The 24,769-nt window shown below is 36.7% G+C and overlaps 1 protein-coding gene across 3 annotated transcripts in view; it reads right to left on the bottom strand.

The window, feature by feature from the left end:
- NR2C2 (nuclear receptor subfamily 2 group C member 2) overlaps positions 1-24,769 on the bottom strand; it is a 129,674-nt gene that overhangs the window by 54,528 nt on the left and 50,377 nt on the right. For all 3 annotated transcript variants that reach the window (XR_005211592.1, XM_037802600.1, XM_037802597.1), the window contains one exon: positions 10,354-10,464. Coding sequence is in view for 2 of the 3 variants with exons in the window: in XM_037802597.1 (XP_037658525.1) it covers positions 10,354-10,464 (111 nt within the window). In the remaining variant the exon portion in view is untranslated. The remainder of the gene's footprint in view (positions 1-10,353; positions 10,465-24,769) is intronic.

Here is a 24,769-nt window from a genome sequence, read left to right on the forward strand (position 1 = left end):
TCTTTGAACAATGATCCCATCTGGCTCTCCAGGGTGGGATAACCTAATAGAGAAGTACCTAGAGGCAAAAAAGATACATGGGAAAAAAAAAAAAGGAGGAAACTGAACAGGCAGGACACATCCCAGAATTGAAAACTGTAATGAAAAGGAGGAATGAGTTATAGAGAGAGGTTAAACAAATAATAGGAGATGAAGAGAAAATTCTGCCTAAAAACAAACAGAACAGATCAGGAATCCCACAGAAGGAGAGATGAAAGACGTTTTCTCCTGGAAGTGAAACAACTGCATGTAAAAGGGCAATCTGAAAAGTTGTACTGCATATCCAGGGCAAGAATCAAGTGTAGAAGAGCTGAGAAAATCTGAACAGTTAAAGGTTCAGTATTAAGTTGGACCAAGTAGCAAAGAAGAGCCTTAATACATAGCCAATCTACAATAAAACACTAGGCAAGAGGGAGAAACTGACCTCCAGAGTTAGCACATCAAAATAATCAGATGCCCAGAAATCAGCAAAAATTACAAGTCACACTAAGAAATAGGAAGATATGGTTTAGTCAAGAGAACAAATTAAACTTCATAGGAGACACAGAATTTGGAAGAACTAATCAAAGAAGTTCAAAAAATCTCCTAAATCAATTCAAGAATATGAAGGAAAATATGGATAGAAATAAACTACCACTGGATATAGAGCTAAAAGACAATGTGTGAGCAAAAGGAAGAATTAGAAAATTTAAAAAGAAACGTAACAGAAACTATGGAGATGAAAGGCACAATAACGGAGATTAAAAATACACTAGAAAAAAAAACAGCAGATTTCAATAGGTACGAGGAAAGTATCAGTGAACTAGAAGTCAGGACAATCAAAATCATACAAATAAAAATAATAGAAAAAAAACTGAGCAGTGTCTCAGGGACTTGAGTGACCGCATGAAGCATACCAACAATCGTATCATGAGTGTCCCAGAAGGAGAAGGGAAAAGGGTGAGAAAGAATATCTGAGGAAATAATAGCTGAAAATTTCTGAACTCCCAAGAAAGACAAATATGCATGTCCAAGAAGTGCAACATACTCCAAATAGGCTAAACCCTAATAGACCTACTCTGAGAAATATACTAATCAGAATGTCAAATACCAACGATAAAGAAAGAATTCTAAAAACAACAAAAGAAAAGAGATTTGTCATGTACAAGGGATCCTCAAGTAAAGACTAAGACTGAATTCTCATGAGAAATCATGGAGGCAAGAAGGCAGTAGTGGGATATATTTAATGTATTTCAGGTACTGACAGAGAAAAACTGTTAGTCCAAAATTTTTTATCTGGCAAAACTGTTCTTCAAAAATGAGGGAGAGTTTAAAACATTCACAGATAAACAGAAACTGAGCGTTCCTCAACAAAAGACTTGCCCAACAAGAATTGTTAAAGGGAGTTCTTGAGGTTGAAAGGAAAAGACAGGAGAGTGGCTTGGAGCAGTGTGAAGGAGTGAAAATCTTTGGTAAAGGTAAGTAAATGAGTAAATGAAAAACCCAGTAGTACTGAATCCTCAATATAACTCTACTCTTTAATTTTTTAAGAGTTAGAATACAATTGAATAAGAAATAGTCATATTTTCTGATAATGAACATGCAAAATATAAAGTGGTAGAGTGGAAAAAAAATAATATAAAGAGATTGGGAAATGGAGGGCTATGGGAGCAGAGAATGTGTATGCTACTGAAGTTAAGTTTCAAATTAGTAGATTATAGACTTAAGTTGAGTAATACAAACCCCAGAGTAACCACAAAGAAAGATTTTTTAAAAATACAGAAACAGAAAGAGAAAGGTATCAGTCATATACATCATGGAAGTTCAAGTATACAGAAAAGAAGGCTGCAATAAAGGAAAAGAGAGAAAAAAAAAGATATAAGACATATGAAAACCAAAGAACAAAATGGCTGAAGTACTGCCTTTACAGGCATATGTTCTTTGCAAGAGACTCACCTTAGACCCAAAGACACAAATAGGCTGAAAGTGAAAAAACAGAAAAAGTTAATCCATACACATAGTAATCAAAAGAGAGCTGGGTAGCTACACTAATATCAGACAAAATAAAAATAACAATCGTAAATACTAATGCACCTAACAATGGAGGCCCAAAATACATGAGGCAAACTTGGAAAACTGAAGGGAGAAATACACATCTACAATAACAGTTGGAGACTTTAACATACCACTTTCAATAATAGATAGAACATCTAAACAAAAAGGAAACAGAGAACTTGAATAATATGAAAAATGAACTAGACCTAACAGAAATATACAAACATTGTACCCCAAAACAGCAGGATAAACATTTTTCTCAAGGGTACATGGATCATTCTCCAGGAGAGATCACATGTTGGGTCATAAAACAAGTCAAAATAAATTTTAAATGAATGAAATTATACAAAGCTTCTTCTCTGATCACAAAGCTGGAAATCAGAAACAGCCAGAGAAGTGGAAAATCGACAAATACATGGAAGTTAAATACTACACTCTTTTTTTTAATTTTTATTTTGAAATAAATTCAAACTTACAGTAACAGTGGCAAAAATAATACAAACCCCATACACAGAACTCCAGCATACCCCAAACCCCCTCTGCCGATACCCCGATGTACCAACTTTAATATTTTGTCACTTTAACATTTCTTTCTTTCCCTCCCTCCCTCCCTATCATCCATCATCTATTGCTCTGTCTTCTGAACACTGAGAACAAGTTGCACACATACTTGAACAAATAATATAATTCACATATACATTTCCTATGAACAAGAATATTCATTTATGTAATCACATTTAGTGTAGTTAAGAAGTTCAAGAAATTTAACATTGATATAAAGCTTACATTCTGTATTTCATTTTTTCTTATGTCCCAATTGTGTCCTTTTGAGCCTTTTCTCCTCTATGTCCCAACTGTGTTCTTTTGAGCCTTTTCTCCTCTATGACATCTATGGCATTTAATTGTCATTATCTTAAATAATACACTCTTAAATAATAATGGATCAAAGAAGAAATCACAATGGAAATCAGTAAATATCTTGCGATGCAAGGAAACAAGAACAGAACATATCAAAATTTAATGGGATGCAGTGAAGTCAGTACTGAAAGGGAAATTTATAGCCCTAAATGCTTACGTTAAAAAAGAAGAAAGAGCTAAAAATCAAAGACCTAAATGTACACCTAGAGGAACTAGAAAAAGAACAGCAAACTAAACCCAAAGCAAGCAGAGGAAAGACATAACAAGGATTAGAGCAGAAATAAATGAAACAGAGGGTGAAAAAACAAGAGAGCATTAACAAAACTAAAAGTTGGTTCTTTGAAAAGATCAATAAAGCTGAGAAACCTTTAGCTAGACTAATAAAGACAAGAAAGGATGCAAAAAAATAAAATCAGAAATGAGATGGGGGACATTACTACTGACCCCACAAAAAAACAAAAAGGATCATAAAAGGATATTATGAACAAATGTTTACAACTATTAGAATACTTAGATGAAATGGACAAATTCCTAGAAATACACAAACAACCTACACTGACTCAGGAAGAAATACAAGATCTCAACAGACCAATTACAAGTAAAGATATTGGATCAATCATTAAAAACCTCTCAACAAAGAAAGATCCAGGAGCAGAGAGCTTCACAGGTGAATTCTACCAAATATTCCAGGAAAAATTAATAGCAAACCTGCTTCAAGTCTTTGAAAAAAAATGGAAGAGGAGGGAATACTACCTACTTCATTGCATGAGCCAACATCACCCTAATACCAATAAAAATACCATAAGAAAAGAAAGTTACAGACCAATTTATCTTAATAGATGCAAAAACCCTCAAAAAAATTACTAGAAAATTGAATCCAACAGCACATTGAAAGCATTATACACCATGATCAAATGGGATTTATCCCAGGCATGCAAGGGTACTTCAACATAAGAAAATTAATTAATGTAATATACCACATTTACAGAACAATGGGGAAAAAACACCACAGGATCATCTTGATAGACTCAGAAAAGGTATGTGATAAAATCTAGCACCGCGGTTTCTTGATAAAAACACTTAGAAAAACAGGAATAGAAGGAAAACTTCCTCAACATGATAAAGGGCATATATGAAAAACCCACTGCTAACATCAACAGTGAAAGACTGGAAGCTTTCTCTCTAAGATAGGGAACAAGATAAGGATGCCCACTGTGGTGGTTTGGAACTAACCATATCCCAGATAATCATGTTCTTAAAGCAAATCAATTTTGATGATGATTGTATAAGTACGTAGCTTACATGGTGTGACTGTGATTGTGAAAACCTTGTGGCTCACACTCCCTTTATCCAGTGTATTGACAGATGGGTAGAAAAATGAGAACAAAAATTAAATGAATAATAGGGGGGAAGGGGGGATGGGATGTTTTGGGTGTTCTTCTGTACTTGTATTTTTATTCTTATTTTCATTTTTTGTTTTGAATAATGAAAATGTTCAAAAATTGGTTTTGGTGATGAATGACAACTATATGATGGTACTGTGAACAGCTGACTGTATACTGTGGATGACTGTAGGGTATGTGACTATATCTCAATAAAACTGAATTGGAAAAAAAAAAGCTAATCGATTCCTGTGGGTCTGGACCAAATGTTAGCAGGATCTTTTGATAAGGCCACTTCGGTTAAGATGGTACCCACCTCATTTGAGGTGAGTCTTAATACTCTTATTGGAGTCCCTTATAAAGGGGACAAAGAGAGGGGAAAGAGGAAAATTGGGAGGGGAGAAGGGAGAGTGGGGAGGAAGAAACCAGCAGACACTGCCATATGTCTTGCTAAGTAGCAGAGGAGTCAAGGATCACCAGCAGCCAGTCTTTGGAAAGAAAGCATCACCTTTGTGATGCCTTGATTTGGACATTCTCAAAGCCTCAAAGCTGTAAGCTTGTAAGCTAATACATTCCCATTGTTAAAAGACAATCCATTTTATGGTATCTGCTTTCAGCAGCCTAGCAAACAGAAACACCCATTGTTACCACTGTTATTCAACATTGTAGTGGAAAGTTCTAGCCAGGGCAATTAGGTAAGAAAAAGAAATAAAAGGCATCCAAATTGGAAAGGAAGAAGTAAAACTTGCACTATTTCAGGATGACATGAGCCTATATACACAAAGTCCCCCAAAATCTACAACAAGGCTTCCAGAAGTAATAAATGAATTCAGTAAAGTGGTGGGATATAAGATGCACATGCAAAAATCAGTAGTGTTTTTATACACTGGTAATGAACAAATGAAAGAAGAAATCAAGTAAAAAAATTCCATTTATAATAGCAAATGTCTAGGAATCAAATGTCCAGGAATAAATTTAACCAAGGATATAAAGGAATTATACATAGAAAACTACAAATCTTTGCTAAAAGAAATCAGAAAAGATCTAAATAAACAGAAGGACACTGCACGAGCACAGATTGGGAGACTAAATATTGTTAAGATGTTGATTCTACCAAACCAACTGCCAGATTCACTGTAACCTCAATAAAAATTTCAACAGCCTTCTTTGGAGAAACGGAAAAGCCCATCACCAAATTTATTTCGAAGAGCAAAGGGCCTTGAATAGCCAAAAACATCTTGAAAAAGAAAAACAGATTTGAAAGTCTCATAGTTCCTGACTTTACAGTGGTCAAAAACAGCATGGTACAGGCACAAGGACAGATATACAGACCAAAGAATCAAATTGACAGCTCAGAAATACAACCTCTCATCTATGGTCAAATGTGTTTTTTTTTTTTTTCGTTTTTGTTTTTTTTTTTTGACAAGGCTGCAAAGTTCATTCAACAGGGAAAGCATAGTCCCTTCAACAAATGGTACTGGGAGTACTGGATAGCCTATGCAAATTAACTCAAAATAGATTAAATACCTAAATATATAAGAACGAGGGCTATAAAACTTACAGAGGTGTAGGGAAGCATCTTTAGGACCTTGTGTTAGGCAATGGTTTCTTAGACTTTACACCCAAAGCACAAGCAGCAAAAGGAAAAAATGGGACCTCCTCAAAATTAAAATCTTTTGTGTATCAAAGGACTTTATCATGAAAGTGAAAAGACAACCTACTCAATGGGAAAAAAATATTTGGAAAACACGCATCTCATAAGGGTTTATCCAAAATATATAAAGAAACCCTACAGCTTAAGAATAAAAAAGCAAAACAACCCACTTTAAAAATGGGCTAAAGAACAGACATTTCTCCAGAGGATATACAAATAGCCATGAATGATGCTGAAGCTCATTAGCTATTAGGGAAATGCAGATCAAAACCACAATGAGATACTGTTTTACACCCACTTAGCATGACTACTATTAAACCAAAAGTTACAAGTGTTGTAGAGGATGTGGAGAAATAGCACTTATTCATTGCTGGTGGGAAAGTAAAATGGTGCAGCTGCTGAGCAAAACAGTTTGGCGGTTCCTCAGAAAGTTAGGTATAGAATAACCATATGACTGAGCAATCCCACTTCTAGGCATATACCCAAAAGATATGAAAAACAGACTCAAACGAACCCACCAATGTTCACGGCAGCATCATTCACAACTGCCAAAAGATGGGAGCAACCCAAGTGTCCATCAACTGTTGAACGGATACATAAAATGTGGTATATACATACAATGGAATATTATTCAGCTATATAAAGGAATGAAGTTCTAATAAATGCTACAACATGGATGAACCTTGAAGACCTCATCATGTTTAGTGAAATCAGCCAGGTGCTAAAGGATGAATTTTTTTATGATACTGGTACAAAATGTGGCATTAATGCTTAAGAGTTTCTATTTGGATTGACTATAAAGTTTTGGTAATGGATGATGGTGATAGAACAACATTGTGAATATAATTAACAGCATTGAATTAAGTATGTGAATGTGGCTAATAGGGAAAATTTTGGGTTGTATATATGTTACTAGAATAAAAAACACATAGGACCGTACAACACAAACAGTTAACACTATTATAAATGATGGACTATAGTTATTAGTAGCATTATAAAAATGTTCTTTAATCAATAGTAACAATGGACCACACTAACACTAGTGTTATTAACAGGGTGGTATACGGGAACTCTGTATTTTATGCAGAGTTTTTCTCTTAAAAAAAAAAAAAAAATTATCAATGCAAAAAAAAAAAAAAAAGTTAGTCCATAATTATTTCCTGTTTTATAAATGGTCTCTAAGATTTTACGATACAATCTAGTGTCTTCTGCTCCTGTAAAACAAATACTTAGTGGTCTGTCTAATCTAGGATATTTCTGAGCAGTGCTTTGATGTAAAATTTGGAATATTAAGTGTGTTTTTCTTTTAATCGTTTTTAAAAAGTGGATTAAGTAGTAAAATTTGAACCTGATGTTTGTGGAATCTGGGAAGCAATGTAGAACACAACTTGAAAACCACTTGCCTGGAATGAATACAAGATGATGAAAACTTGTGAGATTTACTGAAAAGTGAGACTTTGTAATTGTATGACTTCAATTAAGCTTCAACTCTAAGATCAGTGGGCACTCTCCTATGGCTCTTCTTATTTTACCCATTGCCGCCCACAGTTTCTGTCCTAAACCTCTCTGTATCTTAAAACAAAAGCTCTCAAACCCAGACACCAGGGTCCTGCCATTTACCCCATTCAACTGCCACCCTTCATATTTCGCACCCATTAGAATGACATGATCACCCTCCACTGGCCCGCATAACTAGACACATTGGTCTTGTGTTGACTGGCACCTTATTTATTTACCATTAAAAAGAGTAAAAAAATCCTGGACCAGGAGAAAAATAGTTATAAAGAACTTTATTGGGACAACTGATGAAACTTTACAATATAGACTGTGGATTAGATAATGGCATGTCTCAATAATATTAAATTTCCTGATTTTGTTAACTGTATTGCGATTATGTAAGCGAAAGTCATTGTTCTTAGGAAATATATACTATTGAGGGCAAAGGGGCATCATTTCTCCAATTTATTCTGAAATGATTCAGAAAAGATAGACATACACATACCAAATGATAAGGCAAATGTAAACAGTTGGTGAATCTGGACAAACGGTATACAGGAGTTACGTGTACTATTTTCGATAGGTTTGAAATTACATAAAAATAAAACAGAAAATCATAAGTTGCTAACACTTACTGATTTGTTGAGTGCTTTCTATGGATTTATAATGCATTATCTCATTTAATTCTTTAACAACCCTACAAAGTAGGTACCATTGTAGCCATTTTACAACTGTAGAAACTGGGACTGACAGAGGATATGGAAACTTTTCCCAGGTCACATACCTGAGTGGAGACAAGATTTGACCACCCTAGATCTCTTCCATTCAGAGCTAGAGCTCCCAAATCTTCCCTGGCCAGATATGCTTATAATATTCTCTGTAAAATTTTATCACAGAAGCAACTATTTGGGTTTCAAGCATGAGAACATCAGAAAACTTACTCTCTCAGGGCATCAGAAGGTTGCAAGTTCACCACTGAGAGATCAGGGCTAGAGATGACAACTCATCGAAGCCATGAACTTTAATGGTTTGTAAGACCCATTTCTCTACAACCTCCATTTTCCTTTTAAAAAAATCAAACCTTGAAATATAATAAATTCAAAAGTACTCGGAAAAGCATGCCCAATTTTATAGACAGTTCACAATGAAGATCCTCGCATATATTCACTACACATAAAACTCATGTCTCAGGATTATCTTATCTTCCTTAAATAGACTGAAAGCTAAACACCAACACTCTATTCTACCAGACTTCTTGTGCAAGAGACCTTACTGCAGTCCAGCCAGGACAGCAGAGCCACCCTGGGCTGAGTACCAAGCAGGGTACTGTATGGAACAGGATGCTAGAATGGCACTTGGGAAAACAGAAAGATCCTTCTTATACCAATTCTAGGAGAGTATGTACTCTCTCTCTTGAAATATCCACCAGCCACTGAAAGAGTTGCCTGTGGGGAACTATCTCCTCACATTCCCTCAGACAGTTGTGAGACCATAATGTGACGGCCACCATTAACTACACAAAGTTAGCTCCATTTCCAGAGTTAAGAGAGTTAAGTAGGCAGGATCCTAACACTCACCATTATAAAATCTATAAATGACACTTTGAAGTCACAATCAATAGATAAGAAGAAAAGTAAAAGAAAAAACAACTTAGTTATATAAAGTTCCTAATTGGGGGAATTCCAGTCAAGTATGGTAAAACCTCACTGATATTGGAGCCATTATTCCTGGATTTGCAAACACCCAGATTGTGCTTCCTACTTCATATGAACATTAAAATAATGACAACTAAACTATATGGATATCTGAACTTATGATATAGTGTTAGGCAATATGGACATAATGGGATTATAATTTTAATGACTTATTTCATTTTACTCATATAGACTCTTTTTGCTTAGTTCATAATTGTCCATAGTATCACTTTTAAGAGTGGGCAAACACTACAGAAATTAGCTGGTAATTGTATCATACTGTTCACTTATACTGAACTTGAAATGAATGGTAAAAGAAATTTTTCCTTTTAGTTTTCACTCAAATACCTTTCCACCCTGGTACCTCTTTAGGTACAGAACTGATGTTTTTTCTACTGTTTATTTCTGTTCATGTTTTTCGGTTTGGCCCTTTGGTTCAGCTTGTTGAGATAACCATGAATCTTTAATCTGTCTGTCATTAATATATTATCTCTTCCTCATAGCTTGTTGTCCAATAGCTTGAAACATACTTTTCTTTGTTCAAAGGGTAAACACTCAATATGCCAGATGCATATTCAGAGTCCCAGGGAAGCCTAATCATCTCACAATTGAGTATCTATTAGTTAATAATAACAATACTAGAAATAAGTTGTTATATAGTGAAAACTAGTACATATTGAACATTACTATGTACCAGGCACTGTTTTAAGCATTTTACAAGCAACATCCCACTGATTTCTCACAATAACCTTATGAAGTATTACCATTACCTCCATTTTCCAAATGAAAAAAACAAGTCATTGAAAAGACAAGTAACTGCCCAAGGTCTCAAAACATAGTCAAGTGGGGCAATGGATTTGACTTTGAGTGTAGGACCTTGTTCTCAACTATTAGGACATATTGCCACTCAATTTGGAATTGATTCATTCCAAACTTCCACAGTTTAAACTTCTGCTTCAAAAGTAAGTTACAGGAATGTAAACTTTCTTTTTTAAAGAATGAATGAGGTTGTACTGTACTTACTGCCCAATAAGCACAATCCTCAATGAAACCCTTAGGCAGGTCAGTTTTTGGAAGAGATTCAGAGAAGGCAGGGTGGATGGCCAGAACTAAGTGGGAGCAGTGCTGCAGGTACCTGAATGCGCTGAGGTGAGGATACCGCAGAGTCGGTGGAGATTATCTGGATGCGTGGGGAGGGGCTGGTCATCCCTGGAGATTCTGGACGAGAGGTCTGTGCACGAGGTACCTGTAGGCAAGAAGTGGGCTGGATCACAAGGGGAATCAGAAAGATGCCCAGTGGTGGCCACAGTTGTGAGGCCATGCCTCATGCTTCCAGTGTGGCGTCTGCAGTTCTAGAGCATGGACTCAAGGCGATAAGGGAATCAGTGATATACTGCCTCATGATGACCCTGAGAAAATATAATATTAAAACAGCTATTTCTAATGTTGAAAATGGGAGGAGAAACCACAGAAATTTTCAGTTCTGCTCTATACAACTTTAATAAAAGAAAAGGATGCCAAAAGTAACTTTTTAGAGATAACCTTTGAATTTTCTCATTGACTTCAAAGCCAGCTGTAAAAGACTCCTTTAAGTCTATGGTTTCCACACAAAAGCTCTCAAAACACTGTAGGGGTGGTGAACAAGACTAGCATCACACTGAAAACTTCTGGGATCAGTACTTGTGAAAGGGTCCTGATAACCTCCCAGGCCTGATGGGACTGGGCTGGGAGAAGCCCATTAGACATGAGGGTCTGGAATTTAGTCAATACCCACCAAAGATAAAATTCAAGGTTCGGAGGAGTCACTTGGGTACTGTGAATGGGAAGATACTATTTTTCCTTAACTAAAAGTATAGTATATCACGACCTAACTTTACACCTAAAGAAACTAGAACAAGAAGAGCAAACAAAACCCAAAGTTAATAGGGGAAGAAAATGGTAAAGATGAGAGCAGAAATAGATTAAATAGAAAACAGAAAAACAATAAATTCAACAAAACAAAGTTTTTTTTTTTTAAAAAGCTCAATGAAATCAACAAACCTTTAGCCAGATGCCAACAAGTTAGAAAACCTAGATGAAACGGAAAAATTCCTAGAAACATACAAATTACCTAATCTGATGCAAGAAATAAAAAATTCTCTACATACCTATAATGACTGAAGAGATTGAATCAGTAATTAAAAACTTCCCAACAAAGAAAAGTCTTGGACCAGATGGTTTCACTGCTTAACACCAATACTTCTCAAACTGTTCCAAAAAACAGAACAGGAGGGATTACTTTCCAACTCTTTTGATGGGGCCAGCATTACCCTGATGCCAAAGCCAAATAAAGACAGCACAAGAAAAGAAAATTACAGACCAATATCTTTTATGAATATAGATGCAAAAAAGCTGAGCAAAATACCGGCAAATCAAATCCAAAAGTATGTTATTCCACATTGTACTGGAAGTTCTAGCCAGAGCAATTAGGCAAGAGAAAGAAGTAAAAGCCATTGAAATTGGAAAGGAAGAAGTCAAATGTCCCGTTTTGCAAATGACATGATCCCATATTTAGAAAATCCCAAAGAACCCACAAGAAAGCTATGAGAGTTAATAGATGAATTCAGCAAAGTTGCAATATACAGGAAAAACATGCAGAAGTCCATGGATTTCTATACACCAGTAATGAACAATCTGGACAGGAAATCAATCAAACAATTCTATTTACAACAGCATCTAAATGAATAAAATATGTAGGAATAAATTTAACCAAGGATGTGAAAGACATGTACACTGAAAACTACAAAACATCACCGATTGAAATTAAAGAAGACCTAAATACATGGAACAACATCCCATATTCGTGGATTGCAAGACTTAATATTGTTAAGATGTCAATACTGCCTAAAGGGATCTACAAATTCAGCACAATCCCTGACAAAATTCCAACAGCCTCTTTTTCAGAAATGGAAAAGATGATCTTCAAATTATACGGAATTGCAGGGGGCCCCAAATAGCCAGAACAGTCTTGAAAAAGAAAACAGAATTGGAGGACTCACGCTTCCTGACTTTGAATTGTATTACAAAGCAACAGTAATCAAAACAGTGTGGTACTGGCTTATACAAACCAAGGGAATATAATTAAGAGTCCAGAGAAAATCCAAACATCTATGGTCAGTTGATTTTTGACAAGGGTGCCAAGTTAATTCAATGGGGAAAGAGTAGTCTCTTCAAGTGTGCTGTGACAGTTGGAAATCCACATGCAAAGAATGAATGTGGCCCCCCTACCTCTCATCACATACAAAAATTAATTCAAAATGGATCAACAACCTAAATATAAAAGCTAAAACTATAAATCTCTTATGATATAATGTAGGAAAATATTGTCAGGACCTCGTAATAGGCAGTAGATTTTTAGACTTTACACCAAAAGCACAAGCAAGAAAAGAAAATTAGATAAAATGGACTTCATCAAAATAAACAAACAACTTTTAGGCATCAAAGGACATTATCAAGAAAGCAAAAACGCCAGCTACAGAACAGGAGAAAATATTTGGAAACCATATATCTGATAAGGAGTTTATATCCAGAGTATGTAAACCCTATCACTCAACAACAACAACAAAAAAGACAGATAACCCAATTAAAAAATGAGCCAAGGATTTGAATGTGTGTTTCTCCAAAGAAGATATTTCATATGGTCAACAGGTATATGAAAAGAGGCTCACCATCATTAGCTATTAAAGAAATGCAACTTAAAACTACGAGATACCACTTCATAGCCACAAGGATGGCTATTATTAACAAAACAGAATATAACAAGAGTTGATGAGAATGTAGAGAAATAGATCCAACATACACTGTGAGGGGCAATGTAAAATGGTGCAGTCACTGTGGAAAAGTTTTGCAGTTGTGCTGGTTTGAATTTATTATGTACCCAATAAAAGGCCACGTTCTTTTACTCCAATCTTGTGGGGGAAGACCTATTGTTGGGTGGGAACTTTGGATTAGGTTGTTTCCATGGGGATGTGACCCTGCCCATTAAAGGTGGTTCTTGATTAATCATCTTTACTGGATAAAAGGCAGACTCACTTTGGAGAGAGCTCAGAGAGAAACTAAGATATGTAATCCAGTTTGTCCCCAGGAGAAACTAAGACAGAAGCCCAGAGACACTTTGGAGAAAGCCACAGAAACCAGAAGCTAAACTCAGGAGAGGCCCAGCAGACTCTGGCCATGTGCCTTTCCATGTGACAGAGGAACCCCAGATGCCATCAGTCTTTCGTCAGATTGATGCCTTAACTGGGACATTTTCATGACCTTCGAACTGTAAGTTTGTAAAATAATAAATCCCCATTGTAAAAGCCAACCCATTTCTGGTAAATTGCATTTCAGCAGCTTTAGCAAACCAAAACAGCAGTTCCTCAGAAAGTTAAACATAGAATTACCATATGACATGGCAATTCCACTACTAGGTATAGACAAAAAATACGTAAAAATAAAAATAAAAGCAGGGACTTGGACAGACATTTGTACACCAATGTTCATAGTGGCATTATTTGCAATAGCCAAAGGTATAGCAACCCATGTGACCATAGGTAGATGAATGGATAAACAAATGTGGTATATCCACACAATGGAATATTATTCAGCTATAAAAAGAAATGAAGAGAGACAGATTGTGGGAAGATGACAGAGTAGGGAGCTCCAGGACTCAGTCCTTCCACCAAAACTATTAAAAAAGCAGGAACTGTCTGCAACTATTTTGAAACTCTGGAGGCCAGAAGAACACTATACAGCATCCAGGGAAGAGCAGGAGGAAGATGTCAACAAATTACACTAAAGGACAATAACTTGCTCCCTCTGAGAGGCAGCTACTGGCACCCATTCTCCACTCTTGTGACAGGTCGTCATGGGACCACCTCCTAGACAGTTCACTGGTGACAGAAAGGGACACAAAAATCCTCTTCCCCAAGAACAAGGGCAGGCATGGCTAATCAGTGATTACAGCTTTTGATTAGCAAATTAGGATCACCGGGGACCTGGCTTTGAGGGCAGCCATTGTTTCAACCCTCCCTGGACAGGGATAGTGGCTGTGGAGACTTAAAGAGGGTATACTTCCTCAGGGATGCAGGGAACAGTTAGCTGAAAGGCTGCATGTGCTGGGTAGGCCAGGAAAGCTCAGTTTTGGGGAGTCATCGGAGAAGCTCTTAGTACTCTTCCTGACTCCCCAAGGCAGTTTGGAGCTGCTCTGAGCCCATTCATGGACCCTGCCCCTGTTTTGCCTGGGAAAGATTGACTTGGGAAAGTACTCTCTGGGCTGCCTCTCCTCCCAAAATTTGCTGTCCAGGCAAAAGCAGCTTGAGATAATGAAAGGAGACCATAGAGGCAGAAAAATATGGGGTAAGGCAGATTGGGTTCAAACACCTGAGAAAGGGAGGTCTGTCTCCTGGGAAACAGAGGGGAAAATCAAACTTCAGTAAACAGGTAACTCCAAAACAACCAGCAAGCAAAAGCCCAGGACAAGACAGAAGCCCAGAAAGACACGGAAAACCCTGCACATTGCATTCACTTTGGGCAGACCTTCCTGAGAGAAGGGCTGAAGCTGAAGAAAACTTGTCTTATCACCAGCTGGTTACAAAATCAGGAAACATTTAGACATCTCAGGGAATAAATCCCAGAATTAACATTTTAAAATATTAAAATGTACAGTATTCAAAAAAAAGAGTACAAGACAAACAAAAAATAGGAAATGATGGCCCATCCAAAGGAAGAGGTTAAAAACTCAGAAAACACCAACAAAGACCAGAATGTTGACATACTGAACAAAGACTTTAACAAAATGATCTTAAAATTGCTCAAGGAGATAAAAGAAAATACTGAGAAAGAATTAAAGGATATCAGGAAAACAATGAATAATATGAGAACCTCAGTAAAAACATAGAAATTTTTAAAAGAACCAAGCAGAACTACTGGAGTTGAAGACCACAATAACTGAAATTAAAAATGCCCAGGAGGGTTTCAAGAGCAGACTGGAGATGACAGAAGAATCAGTGAACTTGAAGACAAGAAAATAGAAATGAGTCAGGCAGAGGAGCAGAAAGAAAAAGAAATACTAAAAGCGAAAACAGTCTGGGACAGAATCAAGTGCAACAATATACGTATTAAGGAAGTTCCAGATGGAGAAGGAAGAAAGAAAAGTGTAGAAGGACTATTCAGAGAAATAATGACAGAAAACTTCCCAAACTTAGCAATGGACGTGAACATGCACGCCCAAGAATGCCAGAGAACACTGAACAGGGTAAGCACAAAGAAAAATATACCCCACCTTATATTGATCACACTATTGAATGCAAACGACACAAAGAGAGCTCTGAAAGCTGCAAGAGAAAAGCAATGTGTTATGTACAAAGGAGTCTCAACTAGATTGATTTACAATTTCTTATCAGAAACTATGGAGGCAAGAAGGATGTGGGTTGAAAAATTACAAGTGCTGAAAGCAAACAGCTACTAGTCAAGAATTTTTATCCATCAAGCCTTTCCTTCAAAATGAGGGAAAGATTAAGACATCCCCGGATAAACAAAAGCTGAGGGAGTTCATCACTAAGTCTGCGCTACAAGCAATGCCAAAGGGAGTTCTTCAGACCGAAAGGAAAAGAAACTAGACAGCAGTTCAAAGCAGCATAAAGAAATAAAGACCAGTGGTAAAGGTAATCATTTGGGTAATTATTAACACCATTATTATTTTAGTGTATTGTTTGGGATGTAACTCCACTTATTACTTCCTACAGGTGTTAAAATGCAAATGCATAAAAAATAATGATAAATCTATGTTTCTGGACATGCAATGTACAAAGATGTAAGTGCTAACAAACAAAAAAATAGAGGGTGGGGGTTTCCAGTTTGCTAAACCTGCCATTATGTAAAACAGCAGAAATGGATGGGCTTTTATAAAAGGGATTTATTAGGTTACAAATTTACAGTTCTAAGGCTACAAAAGTGTCCAAACTAATGGAGCAATAAGAGGATACCTTCACTGAAGAAAGGCCAAGGACATCTGAACACCTCTGTCAGCTGGGAAGGCATGTGGCTGGCGTCTGCTGGTCCTTTGCTCCCGCTTTGCTTCTAGTTTCAAAATGGCTTTCTCCAAAATGTCTCTGGGCCTCTGTCTCTCTTAGCTTCTCTCTCTCTGCTCCTATGCATCCTTGCTTGTTCTCCCAGGACATTTCTCTCTAAGCTTTTAGGGGTTCTCTCTTAGCTTTTCCAGGGCAAACTCACGGCTTCATCTCTTAGCTCAGCATCTCCAAACATCTTTCTGTCTGTGTCTCCAAGTGTCTGGGTGTGTGTTGGCCCGTGACCTCTCTTAAGGACTCCCGTAAACTAATCAAGACCCACCTTGGATGGGTGGAGTCATACCTCCATGAAAACAATCTAATCAAAAGGTCTCACCCACAGTTGAGTGGGTCACATTGCCATGGAAACAACCTAATCAAAAGATCCCACCCATAATAAGTCTGTATTACAAGACTGGATTAAAAGAACATGGTTTTGTGAGAGACGTAATAGATTCAAACCAGTAGAGCGGGGAACAGAGGAGTACAGAAAATTATAAATTCTATGGTTTTTGCACATACAATGTACAAAGATATAAATGGTGCCAATACAAAAACAAACAAACAAACAAACAAAATGATGAGGGGACAGAGAGGTATAGGAAAAGTATATGTACATGCTATTGAAGTTAAGTTGGTAACACACCAAATATGAATGTTATATATTTACGATGTTAAATTTTAACCCATGGTAACAATAAAGAAAACAGAAGAAAAATATATCCAGATAGAAATGAGAAGGCACTCAATATGGTATAGCACAACAAATAAAATAAATATAAAAGTAAGCTTTAAAGGAAGTGAGGGACAAAAAAAAAAAGGTATACAACTTATAAAGACTAGAGAGAACAAAGTCCAGAATTATCAATAGAGACTTTAAATGTAAATGGATTAAAGTCTCTAGTTAAAAGGCAGCAACTGGCAGAATGCATAAAAAAGCATGACTCAACTATATGCAAGAGACCCACCTTAAAGTCAAAGAAACAAGTAGGATGAGGGTAAAAGGATGGATTGTATGTGTGTGAATATATGTCAATAAAATTACATTAAAAAAAGAAAAGCCCAGGGCCAGATAGTTTCACAAGGAAATTCTACCAAGCTTTCCAAGAAGACAACTCTAATTCTGCTCAAATTATTCCACAAAACTGAAGAGGAGGAACACTCCCTAATTCATTCTGTGAGGCCAACATCTACCTACACCAGTCAAAGATACAACAAGAAAAAAAAAAACACAGACCAATATCTCCTATGAATATAGATGGAGAAATCCTCAACAAATTACTAATAAACCAAATCCAACAGCATATTTAAAAAAGTATATACCATGATCAAGCGGGATTTATCCCTGGTCTGCAAGATTGGTTCAACATAAGAAAATCAATTAAGGCAATGCACCACATTAACAGCATGATGGTTAAAAACCACATGATCATTGCAATTGATACAGAAAAGGCATTTGACAAACTTCAATAGCTCTTCATAATAAAAACACTTGTAACACTAGGAACAGAAGGAACTTCCTCAACATGATGAAGGGCATACACGAAAAGTCCACAGCTAACATCCTACTTAATGGTGAAAGACTGAAAGCTTTCCCTCTAAGATCAGGAACAAGACAAGGCTAACCATTTTCACCACTGTTACTCAACACTGTACTGAAAGTTCTACCCAGAGCAATTAGGCAAGTAAAAGAAAGAGAAAGTATTCAAATTGGAAAGGAAGAACTAAAACTTTCCCTATTTGCAGATGATAAGATCCTACATACAGAAAATTCTGAAAAAATCCACAACAAAGCTCCTAGAGCTAATTAATGAATTCAGCACAGTGGCAGGGTACAAGGTCAACACCCAAAATTCAGTAGTGCTTTTTTTTCTTGCAATTTTATTGAAATACAGTCACATACCATACAATCATCCAAAGTGTACAATCAATTGTTCAAAGTATCATCATACAGCTGTTCATTTATCACCACAGTGAATTTTTGAACATTTTCATTACTCAAAAAGAAAATAAATAAAAATTTTAAAAAACCAAAAGAACACTCAAAACAACCCATTCCCTGCAACTATTCATTTACTTTTTGTCCCTATTTTTCTACTTATCTGTCTATACACTGGACAAAGGGAATGTGAGCCACAAGGTTTTCTACAATCACAAGATCACACCATATAAGCTATACTGTTATACACTCGTCTTCAAGAATCAAGGCTATTGGGTTGCAGTTCAACAGGAACCCAGGAATTTCCTTCTAGCCTTTCCAACAACCAAAAACTAAAAAGGAATATCTATATAATGTATAAAAATAACCTCCTTGACTCCATTTGAAATCTCTGGGCCCCTAAAACTTTACTTTGTTTCATTTCTATTTCCCATTTTGGTCAAAAAGGCCTTCTCAATCCCACAATGCTAAGTCCAGACTCATACCCAGGAGTTATGTCCCATGTTGTCAGGGAGATCCACACCCCTGGGAGTCATGTCTCACATAGAGGGGAGAGCAGCGAGTCCATCTGCCAAGTTGGCTTAGAGAGAGGGCCACATATGAGCAACAGAAGAGGTTCTCTGGGGATGACTCTTAGGCACAATTCTAAGTAGGCTTAGTCATTCCTTTGCAGTAACAGGCTGTATAAAGGCAAGCCCCAAGACTGACGGCTCTGCATACTAAAATTGGTAGTCCACAATGTTTGCAAGAATATAAAGAATTCCCCAGGTGGGTAAATTTAATATTTCCACATTTTCCCCCTAGTCCCTCAAAGGGGCTTTTCAAATACTTTTTTATCCTCTGGCCAAAGTACTCTAGGATGCACTGGGGCTTCACCCCAACCCACAAAAACAAACCAGATCTCACTCCCTATTTAAGTTTCCATGTAATTATGGTGCTTGAATAAACTGACCACACAAGTTAAATTATATAGCGTGCTACAGAAGATAAACATTTCCCACCAATATACATCTCTACCTTTGGTCTCACATAGAAGTTGAAGTTTTAAAACACAGTCAATATCATCCTCTACCCTTTAGTTTGATTTACCTTAGTCCCAACCAAGGCCATTTTGTTCGTCTCTCTAATTGGAAGTCTGATCTCTTTTTTAGCTTCTTTAACATGTGCTGTATGGGGTCAGTAGCACTTTTATACACAATCAATGAACAATCAAAAGAAGAAATAAAGAAAAGAATTCCACTCACAACAGAAACTTAGAGAATAAAATATCTGGGAATAATATAACCAGTGATGTAAAGACTTGTACACAGAAAATTAGAAAACATTGCTAAAAGAAATCAAAAACATAAATGCAAATGGAAGGACATTCTTTATTCATGGTTTGGAAGACTAAATATCATTACAATATTCATACTAGCCAAAGCAATTTATAGATTCAGTGAAATCCCAATCAAAATTCTAACAACCTTCTCTGCAGAAATGGAAAAGCCAATCATGAAATTTATATAGAAGAGTAAGGGGCCCCAAATAGTTAAAGTCATCTTGAAAAAAGAAGAATCGAAGCTGGAGGACTCAAACTTCCCAATCTTAAAACTTACTACAAAGCCACAGTAATCAAAGCAGCATGGTACTGGCACAAAGTCAGACATTAGACAAATGGAATCAAACTGGAAGTTCAGACATCAAACCTCAGATTTATGGTCAACTGATTTTTCATAAGGTTGCAAAGACCACCTTTGGGTTCAATTGGGAAAGAAAAATCTCTTCAGCTAATGGTGCTGGGAAAATTGTATATCCACTTGCAAAAAAAAAAGAGGGAAGACCCCTACTTCACACCACATATAAATATCAACTCCAGAAGGATCAAAGATCTAAATACAAGAGCTAGAAACATCAAACTCCTAGAAGAAAACACCAGGGAAGCATCTTTAGAACCTTGTGTTAGGCAATGGTTTCTTAGACTTTACATCCAAAGCACCAGCAGCAAAAGAAAAAACAGATAAATAAGACCTCATTAAAATGTAAAACTTTTGTGCCTCAAAGGACACAAATATTTGGAAACCACATATCTGATAAAAGCTTAATATCCAGAATATATAAAATCCTTCAACTTAACAACAAAAAGACAAATAATGCAAATAAAAAGTGAGCAAAAGACTTGAATATACATCTCTCTAAAGAAGATATATAAACTGCCAGAAAGCACATGAAAGTATGCTCAACATCATTAGCCATCAAGGAAATGAAAATGAAAACCACATTAGAATGGTCACTATTAAAAAACAGAAAATAACAAGTGTTGGACTTGGCAGGTGAAATCACTGCCATCCCCCTACATGGGATCTGCCACCAAGGGGAGTGAATCTCCCTGGCAACATGGAATATGACTCCTGGGGAGGAATGCAGACCCGGCATCGTGGGACGGAGAACATCTTCTTGACCAAAAGGGGGATGTGAAAGGAAATGAAATAAGCTTCAGTGGCAGAGAGATTCCAAAAGGAGCCGAGAGGTCACTCTGGTGGGCACTCTTACGCACACTTTAGACAACCCTTTTTAGGTTCTAAAGAATTGGGGTAGCTGGTGGTGGATACCTGAAACTATCAAACTACAACCCAGAACCCATGAATCTCGAAGACAGTTGTATAAAAATGTAGCTTATGAGGGGCGACAATGGGATTGGGAAAGCCATAAGGACCATACTCCACTTTGTCTGGTTTATGGATGGATGAGTAGAAAAATAGGGGAAGGAAACAAACAGACAAAGGTACCCAGTATTCTTTTTTACTTCAATTGCTCTTTTTCACTCTAATTATTATTCTTGTTATTTTTGTGTGTGTGCTAATGAAGGTGTCAGGGATTGATTTAGGTAATGAATGTACAACTATGTAATGGTACTGTAAACAATCGAAAGTACGATTTGTTTTGTATGACTGCGTGGTATGTGAATATATCTCAATAAAATGAAGATTAAAAAAATTATAAAAAAAAAAAAAAAAGTTTCAGTGGCTGAGAGATTCCAAAAGAAGCTGAGAGGTCACTCGGGTGGGCACTCTTACGTACAATATAGACAATCCTTTTTAGGTTCTAATGAACTGGAATAGCTAGCAGTAAATACCTGAAACTATCAAACTACAACCGAGAACCCATGAATCTTGAAGACGATTGTATAAAAATGCAGTTTATGAGGGGTGACAATGGGATTGGGAAAGCCATATGGACCATACTCCCCTTTGTCTAGTTTACGGATGGATGAGTAGAAAAATGGGGGAAGGAAAAAAAAAAAAAGGGCACCCAGTGTTCTTTTTTACTTTAATTGTTCTTTTTCACTTTAATTTTTATTGTTATTATTTTTGTGTGTGTGGTAATGAAAATGTTCAAAAATTAATTTTGGTGATGAACACACAACTATATAATGTAATTGTGAACAATCGAATGTATGCTTTGTGTGACTGCATGGTATGTGAATATATCTCAGTAAAAAACAAATTAAAAAAAAAAAAAAAACAAGTGTTGGAGAGGATGCGGAGAAAGAGGAACACTTATTCATTGCTGGTGGCAATATAAAATGGAGCAACTGCTGTGGAAGACAGTTTGGTGGTTCCTCAGAAAGCTTAGAATTACCATATGACCCACTACTAGGTATATACCCAAAAGAACTGAAAGCAGGGGTTCAGATATCTGCACACTAATGTTTATAGCAGCACTATCCACAAATGCCAAAAGATGGAAGCAAACCAAGTGTCCATCAACCGATGAATGGATAAAATATGGTAGCTACATATAATGGAATATAATTCAGCTGTAAAAAGGAATGAAGTCCTGAAACATGCAACAACATGGATGAACCCTGAAGACATCATGTTGAGCTAAGGCACAAAAGGACAAACATTGTATGCTCTCAATGATCTGAAAAATCAGAATAAGCAAACCCATAGCATTAGAATCTAGAAAATAGGTTACCAGGGGGCAGGGTAGGGATAGGGAAAGGGTAGTTAACGCTTAAAATGTACAAAGTTCCTATTTGGAATGATGGGAATGTTTTGGTAATGGCTGGTGGCGATGGTAGCACAACATTGTGAATGCAATTAACAGCACTGAAATATATATCTGAGTATGATTAAAAAGGAAAATGTGACATCATATATATGTATATATAGAACTACACTATACAGTGATCCCTAAGTTAAATTTCAACTTTAATAGTAAAATTGTAAACTATGCTATCATCAAATGTAACAAATGTTCCTTCCACACCAATGTAAGGTTTTGGTGGTGGGGTGCTATATAGGAATCCTGGATTTTATGCATGATTGTTCTGTAAAACCACAACTTCTCTAACAAAGGGGGAAAAATTGCATCAATTAAACAAAGCAAAAAAAAAAAAAAAAAAAAAAAAAAAGTGAAGTTCTGATCCATACTACAGCATAGATGAACCTTGAAGCCATCATGTTGAGTGAAATAAGCCAGACACAAAAGAACAAATATTGTATGATTCTCTTACGTGAAATACTTAGAATAAATAAATTCAGAGAGAAAGAGAGCAGAATAGGGCTTACAAGGAATGAGGGAAGAGGGGAATGGGAAGTTACTGTTAAATGAGTATGAGTTTTGGTTTGGGATGATGAAATAGTCTGGAAATAGTGGTGAAGGTTACACAGTATTGTCAATGTACTTAATGTCAAAGAATTGTCCACTTAAAATGGTCAAAAATATTTTTATGTTATATTTTAACACAATTAAAATAAATTTTTGTGATTTACATGCAGTCATTTGCTGAAAGATGAATAAACATCTGGGTTAAAGAGGATGCCCAGAGCACGGAGCTAATGCACAATATTAAATCTCTTAATTCATTCTGGGTTTTATGTGAAACATTCCTATGGGTTATTAATAGGGCAGCAAAGTTCACACCCTGTGAAAAAAACAGATCATGCAGACCTAAAATGTTACAAATCTCAACTAAGAACTTCCCACTTCTTCTTAACACCCACAGTGAAATAATGAACAATGTAAATGCCTAAGTGGGGTGAAGGGTTTGACAGCTGCCCCTCCTTCCTGAACTGAAATGTACTACATCCTCCTTTTATGTTTATTTCAATGAGCACATTAAATAGTAAGTATGGTGAAGGGTAAATGGGCAGAGTTCACCCCATTGTGCTGCAACTTGCACCACAGAACAATCTATGGGAGGCTGCTGTTCTTGAAACTGCTCTCACCTCACCTCACACAAAGGACTGGAACATGTTCCTAAAGAATTACTTCTCCTGAGTAACTGTAAGTCCAGCTTTACATAATGCTAAAGTCAAGGAAAGAATCAAACCTGAAAATTATAAATGTGCTTGTATATTTCTGAATTTCAGCATCATTTGTATCAGAATCGATTAACCATTCCAGTTTATAATGAAGGTTTAAAATGACATAAAAACTACAAGCCTAAATTTGCTCACACAAAAACAAAGAGCCAAGTCAAAACAATCATTACCCACACAATGGGTAAAACACTGAGGTGTTTAAGACTTGCTGAAAGCAACAAACAGCTTTTGCCCCACCTCTGAGTCTACCCAGAATACTGAAATACAAGTTCATTTGAAGAAATCATTTGCTAGGTACTAAGTACAACAATAGACACTAAATCAAATTCCTTCAAATATACAGTTTAAGTGTCTAAATTCACTGCTATTTTATCAGCTCCTCTAAAAACAAGTGCCTATGAAATACACTGCCTTAAAAGGAGGCTTCCTCCAGAAACAGAGGCAGAGAACAGGCTTCAATATTGCCGTCTTATTTTGTTCAGGACACTTACACTTACCATGCCAACAGCTTCCCTGCAGCTTTATTTACATTTTCCTCAGCAACCTCCCAGGCCAAAGAGAGTCCAACTAAAATGGAGTGGGGTTGGTTGGGGGAATTCACAGGCATTTGCTTTCAAACCCTGCCAGTGCAGATTCCATTCGCCAAAACCAGACAGGGCTGTTTAAGGATGCCCTCTCTGTGACCCTGCTCTGCTGAAGGTCAACTACACTATCGCTCCCTGTAACCAAGGAAGCAAAATCGACTTGTTCCTGCTGTTTCGCCAGCTGCTGAAACAGTTTGTCTAATAATATGATTAATTGCTTCTAGGGAAGATGTATTTTGCTTTACAAAGTTCTCCCTTCACCTAGATTATTGTCTTTGCTAAGTCCTCCCCGTCACCTACTCACCAGCTCTCCCCCCATCCCCCTTAAGACTACCTTTCCTGTACTAAGAATGCTACCATGGAGTCCAACCAACTCAAAATAGTTTAAAACTACACGAAGAGAAGATCGGAAAGCAGTGACACGAACAGATATCTGCACGCCAATGTTCATAGCAGCATTATTCACAATTGCCAAGAGATGGAAACAACCCAAATGTCCTTCAACAGATGAGTGGATAAATAAAATGTGGTATATACACAGATGGAATACTACGCGGCAGTAAGAAGGAACGATCTGGTGAAACATATGACAACATGGATGAACCTTGAAGACATAATGCTGAGCGAA

This window comes from Choloepus didactylus, chromosome 1 (genome assembly GCF_015220235.1).
Source record: "Choloepus didactylus isolate mChoDid1 chromosome 1, mChoDid1.pri, whole genome shotgun sequence".
NCBI lineage: Eukaryota > Metazoa > Chordata > Mammalia > Pilosa > Megalonychidae > Choloepus > Choloepus didactylus.